Below are 6,289 nucleotides of genomic sequence, written 5' to 3'. Positions count from 1 at the left end.
TGACGTCACCAAAATGGCGCGGGATTACGAAAGTTGCAGACGACAGAAGTCTGTTTTGTCGTCTGTCGCTGAGGAAATTTTCTCTTTATCGAGAGTTTAACTTCTTGATTTCGCTAAATATTTCACAACGACTGGAGCATGTTTAATACCCAGACGTAACCAGACACTATGGCTCTAATGGCCTTTTCTTCTTCCTGCAAGCTTTGGGTGAAAGCACTTTTTCACAAATGATGAGATTTTTAGTGCCAGAGGACGACGGATCATATCTAGCACACGTATATAATTAACATGCAAACTCCAACAATTAAACCGCCGAGTAAAATCGGCAGAAGATACGACGAAAGTGGTGTCCAGAGCAACGAACTTTCAAATTTGACTGATGATCCTGTTCAAACTGAGGTCAAAAGGAGACCACAAGGTGTCTATGAACTTCCGTTTGCAAGGTAAGCATTTCTTCTTTATCTTTATAAAAAAGTTTTGGGGTTATTAGACTGACGTCACTTAACTTGTGGAAATTGCACGTTGATTGTACAAAACGAGGGTCTATTTAAGACAATAATAATACTAGTAAGTGTTGTCTTCTAAGAATACATGACCCATACAATTGTCCATTGTCATCGATGTCAGGGTGTCCAAGACTGTAAAGCGGTACAGAAAGGAGGAGGATGCTGAGGTCCACCCAAGTAATGAGACCTTTGACTGGGATGCCATTGGATGTGATGAATCATCGTCAGTGGTTTAACTTTATCTGTATTTTGTGTTGCTTTTTGAACAAAGTTTTTCTAACCAAACATTTGTAGGCAACATTGGATCAGGACTATGAAAAGTCGCATTAACGTTGCTGCTTTAGTATTTGTATCACATGCTAAATTGATAAATGCACTATACTCTTAGTTTGATCATATTAGATAACATTACCATGAACATTAAAAATGAACTCAAGAAACAAATAGGTGTTACATAACCTGCAATGGCTAAGCTTAACACAACCTTTGATCTTTGTTAAAAACAGGTCATTCTTCGACAATTCCTCAACTCTTGATGATCTACTTGGAGTGGTGAGTTTTGCTAATGCCTGCAAGTAAGACCATTTAGTTGGGGTTATATTTTACTTAATTTTTGCTTTTCTTTCCATGCAACTTCACACCTTGTAACTTACCCTAAACAATACTGCATCAACACCAAAGTTATTATTGTCACATTGATCTGAAATGAGTCCATGTGTATTTTAGAAGTCAAGTCAAAGGGTGAACAGAGAGGTCTCTTCTGCATCCTCATCATCAAAAGCAAGATACTGGTTGGATAGAAAGGACCTGCCTCATCCCAGCAAGTTGCGATCATCAGGGAGAGACAAGAAGAGGAGGAGGAGAGATGACAATCATGTCAACCATCATGTTGCTCAACTAAAAAAGAAGCGGACAGACTTTGACTGGTGAGTGTAAAAGTTAACATAATAAAGAATTACCATATATGGTGAACAAGCTTACCCTTTTCTCCACTGCCTAACTGTGATATAATACACATTTGGTGTCAAGAGGCTGACTTGGCAGGGAACTGGTTTAAGAACCTGAATATTGATATCAAATTACGAATTAACTATACCAAGGACACATTTGCATTAATATATAATAAAAGAGCCATGCAAAGCACCTTTCAATTTGACTACTGGTGCTTTTTACTGTACATCTTCTTTGTTCAGTTTCAGGTTGGCTTCAACAAATGCTACTGACGTAAGGGCAAGGGCCAAAAGAGATAGTGATGACTCAGTTCAAGAAGAAGAGAATTTTCAACCACATACATACAGTGTGAAGTCCACTAGGAATAGGGAGAGTTATGGAAGTCCTGGGTCACCATCATCTGCATGGGATATCTCTGGCCACAATATGACACCTGGGGTGCAGCAGGTATTGATGTCCTTCTTTGTACTATCTTTTAAAGAATAATGGTACTTGCCACCAATTGCCTGTACACAATAATAATTATAGCAATCTAAAGAACAAATTTAAAATGATGCCACAAACTTCCTAACACAAAGTTTTTCTAACTGTGACTGATTAGCAATATCATTGGCAAAGCATGATGAAGTGTGTGTTGTCCTAGCCTTGGTGCCATCTAATTTACTTCCAGGTTCTTCAATTCATTTTAAGGCGAGCAACTATTAAAAGTAGTAAATCAGATGACACTCACCCCTGACTCAGGCTAGTTTTGGCCTGTATGGAATATCTATCTGAAATTTAGGGGAATAAATCAATGCTTGATAAAGTATTAAAAAGTGAAATGGGTGAAAAGCTTGCATAGTATACCTGACATACCTCTCTTTGTACTCAGGTTCCATCAATGTCTCCATTAGAGCTCAGCTTCCTGCAGTACAGCACAGGTCTGGATGGCGGCAATGCTGGAAATCCTTGCTTTGATCAGGTACATGGTTACCCAGCTGATATAAATGGAGTTAATGTACCTTTTGTGTAATTGCTTTAGACAGCACTCCAGAAAGACATCATCACACTGCTGCCGGGTGAGTATCGCTACATTTTGTTTCATGTAACTTGTAGTAATTTTCATTACGTTTTGTTAGTCTCCATGGTATTTTGTAAACATGAAGATCAATCCACAAAGCAGACATTCATTACTGGATCTCTTTTTCAAAGGCATCATACTGGACTCGGGCAACACAAGCTATGGAGCCCCAACAAACCTATCACCAGCAGTATTCCTCAGGTAGGACATTTATCACATTAAACAGCACATTTCAAACTACAAGGATCATTATTGGAATGGGTATGTTTGTGTTAGAGACTACTTAAGAATTCAATGGATTTTTCTTCTGGTGCAATCCAACTCCAACTGTATCATACTTTACCACAGAAGCTAGCCTGACAATCCCTGAAGGACAGCACCACTTCCCAAACTCTGTGGAGACTGCACAGAAAACTCCACTAGTGTCCTCTCTGCCTTCACAAGATGTTGAGTCTTCTGCTTGCATCATCAATCCTGACCCACTTGGTATCTTGGCCACAATGCGTCAGCGAGGGCCCGAAGTCTTCCAGAGATTCATGAATTTGTACACAGAGGAGTGACATATTCCAGTTAACGTTCAGCTTTATGTCATAACTAATGGTTGATGCGGTTGATGCCAAAGGCTACCAGTAGCAGGGATGACGTAAAAAAAATGTTGTACTGTTCATCAGTACTTTGCCTCTTTCTGTGCAGAAAGAATCAATAAAGCCTGATGTGGTTTTGAAAAAGAAAAATAAACATTTCTTTAATTTGAACTTCGTATTTGTACGAAACATTCAAAGGTTAAGTTGAAATCTATGTTACAATTTTCATTACCTTTGCTGTTACAAAGATTAATTATTTAAATTCAATGTTTGTTACATTACATTACATCTACATTATACTGGTTGCAACAGAAATATGATATACAGTGAATGATTTAATGGTTGGATTTGTAGAATTGGCTCATACATTTCACAATGTATGCAGACAAAAAAATCTGATCCCAATGTAACATATCCAGTTTCCTTCTAAGAGTGTACAAATTTGGATTTCCTCAAATCACAGAGTCATCTACTGTCATAGAACATATATACCTTCAATCAATACATGTGAATATGCTAAAAATATTTTTTGCATGCGACATGTATTCTTATCTCCTATTACATTCAAAATGCAGTTTTTTCAGAATCTTGTGAGGTATGACATAGTTATCAACTGAGATAAATATTCTTAATACATGTTAAATCAATTACAAATACATTATCTGTTTACCCCGCAGATGATTTTAAAAACTTATATCAATTGACAAAAAAATTATTCATCCATAACTAGAGTTGATGTCCAAAATTACAGAGGATCTACTAGGAAAAGTTCCTTTCTTGTGTATCATTTTTGACAGTGAGCACTGATCTGTTCCTCAATCTTCTCTATGTCTTTGACGACCTTGGATAACCTCTCTTCGTCCATCTCAAACCTGACAACATTAGACTCCTGAAAAAGAAACCATAAGCAAGTCTCAATCATCTCCGTTTACATACATTTTTGTGTACAAATGGCTTTAGCTACTGCTAAGACTGCAGAGTTCACAAGGTCCAAAATATTTACAAACAGCAAATTACCAACCTCGTGGTAACCAATTTACTTTGCTCTAAACTACTATTACATGTATTTTATTGAGTAGAAAATGTTTTAAGACAATGTGTGTGTGTGACGCTGATGGCATTGTATGGAGTACCAATATACCAGTAACAAGATACACATAGAGATATTAAGGTACCTTCAATCTATCTACACCTATCATTGTCACCTGCATCTGTAATAGTGATAATAGTTGTTTAATTACCTAGCTAAAGGTGTACAGATATGCTGGGTGGCTAAATTGTGCCTGAGCTGCTCTGACCTTTAGATTCTGAACTTGAGTGAGACATCTTAAACTGTTCTCTTCATCAACTATAGTCTTCACCTTCTGTTGGCTTAATTTTGCTACTTTGATAAATACATTGGTTGCTGTTAACTTTATTTCCTACTTTTCTTACAGCCAAATAGGCATGTTGGCACATAAAATCAGTGGGTGACTTAGCTTCTTCATCTTCATCAGTATTAGACAATGGACCAAACAAAATGCCCAATGGACGTCACTAAAGTGAGGAAAGCTGTGTAAACTCAGTAAAGTGTCTTTTCCAAGAAAACAACATCAGGGCATTTCAGAGGGTCAAATGCCTTTAGATAGCCATTATGCCATATAATAGTTTAATACCACATGTTCTGATGAAATCTTTCCATAAATTCTGCTGTAGAAGGTAAAGTGCACATATGAACAGAATGAGTACTAGCCTGGTTGCGTTTAAGAGAATTTTACTATATGAGAATGATATACAGGTAGTGACACTAAGTGTGTTTACCTGTTGGTCCCCATTCTGTACCTGCAGCTCTACAATAGCTGTGGGCTGGTTGATCTGATCCACATGTTTAGCCTGCATCTTCAGATCAATCCTCCAGCTCACATCCTTCAGTTTGTTGTTCCAAGCACATCTGCAATTGATGATGTTTTGTGTTTGAGAAGTACAGGCCTTAACTTTGAAATATTACACTTGACAATTACTGTATGTACATTTTATGGTAAGATCAGGGTAGCTACTATCCATAATGATAATGTAGAATTAAAGGGCCATTGCACTACTTGCAGAATTAGAGCCCTACATTTAGAATTTAAACTCTGAGTATGCCAAACTGAAAAGGGCATGCAGGTCCCCAGAAATAGATATAAGATTAAGATAGCCTGACATACCTGCTGACAACAACCTGATGGATCTTCGACTTGTGGGTTTTCCAAAACTTGGTCAGCATCTGAGCCTCCTCCTCCGTGATTCCACCTTGCTTACGCTTGGTCTGCGAGGTGGCAAATGCCTCCAACTGCTTGAAGTCCATGTCTGCTGACACCATGCTCTAATTTGTCAAATTACAGATTACTGAGAGGTGTTTTAAAAGATCTTCTCCCAACTATCAAAACTAAATCATGAGTTTTCATGAAAAATCATTAAAAATGTGACATAGGCCATGTTCAGTATCGCAACTTTTTACCTAGTAATGTTAATAGCCGTCCGGATTGCTGTAGCCTCACGAAGTTTTCCACGAAATCGTCTTCCGGGAGGGACGTAAAACGGGGGTCCCGTGCTCGAGGAGGTGCCTCGACCACGTTAAACAGCCTCATTACTCATACTTTGGGTACCTACTGGCTGGCAAAATACACCAGATGATTATGATTATAATACACCAGATGATTATTAAATCATGAGTTTTCATGAAAAATCATTAAAAATGTGACATAGGCCATGTTCAGTATCGCAACTTTTTACCTAGTAATGTTAATAGCCGTGCTGTACAAAATATTTTACGTCATCTATTTACATCATATCTTACCTGCGCCAGAACTCTACTCTAGATCTTATCATAATCATAAAATTTTTGTGACGCCCCCCACCCCACCCGGGTAACCGTCAGAATATCTACCTTTATCAAGCCATTGCATTTAGACAACAATGCTTCAAAGTCACCCTCTGGCATCTCCGGGTACAACTCTTCCTTCAGAAAGCCGTCTGTGATGTTCTCATCCCCATAATACGTCCGTCTAGCCAGGCCGTTCAACAGACCGAGAAAACTTTTGCTTGAGTCAGCCATCTTGACCCGCGGGACTGATCCATGTTTGATGAAGGGGCGGTGTGGTTTTGGCGATGCCTTATACTTTGAATTTTGTACGCTTTAGACTTTGATTTCATATTCTTATGTATAG

General features: G+C 38.3%; 2 protein-coding genes across 3 annotated transcripts; one reads left to right on the top strand and one right to left on the bottom strand.

Moving 5' to 3' along the window:
* Nucleotides 1–3,114, top strand: LOC118409842. 2 transcript variants are annotated; one of them, XM_035811202.1, is made up of 8 exons: nucleotides 1–443; nucleotides 628–729; nucleotides 1,013–1,058; nucleotides 1,233–1,432; nucleotides 1,700–1,904; nucleotides 2,329–2,418; nucleotides 2,649–2,718; nucleotides 2,869–3,114. In XM_035811202.1, the coding sequence occupies exons 1-8, from the start codon at nucleotides 289–291 to the stop codon at nucleotides 3,075–3,077; spliced, it is 1,077 nt and encodes a 358-aa protein (XP_035667095.1). In that variant the 5' UTR covers nucleotides 1–288; the 3' UTR covers nucleotides 3,078–3,114. The 2 variants fall into 2 exon arrangements, with proteins under 2 accessions (XP_035667095.1, XP_035667094.1); XM_035811201.1 differs by having other exon boundaries at nucleotides 2–443; nucleotides 2,866–3,114.
* Nucleotides 3,115–3,276: 162 nt separating this feature from the next.
* Nucleotides 3,277–6,220, bottom strand: LOC118409851 (COMM domain-containing protein 1-like). The gene is made up of 4 exons (XM_035811215.1): nucleotides 6,010–6,220; nucleotides 5,288–5,445; nucleotides 4,902–5,031; nucleotides 3,277–3,990 (listed from the first exon to the last, which is right to left on the bottom strand). Exons 1-4 carry the CDS (start codon nucleotides 6,175–6,177, stop codon nucleotides 3,886–3,888), a joined length of 561 nt encoding a protein of 186 aa, XP_035667108.1. The 5' UTR covers nucleotides 6,178–6,220; the 3' UTR covers nucleotides 3,277–3,885.
* Between the last annotated feature and the right edge of the window lie 69 nt (nucleotides 6,221–6,289).

Source organism: Branchiostoma floridae, chromosome 2, assembly GCF_000003815.2.
Source record: "Branchiostoma floridae strain S238N-H82 chromosome 2, Bfl_VNyyK, whole genome shotgun sequence".
NCBI lineage: Eukaryota > Metazoa > Chordata > Leptocardii > Amphioxiformes > Branchiostomatidae > Branchiostoma > Branchiostoma floridae.
This window is presented reverse-complemented; position numbering and strand designations above follow the sequence as displayed.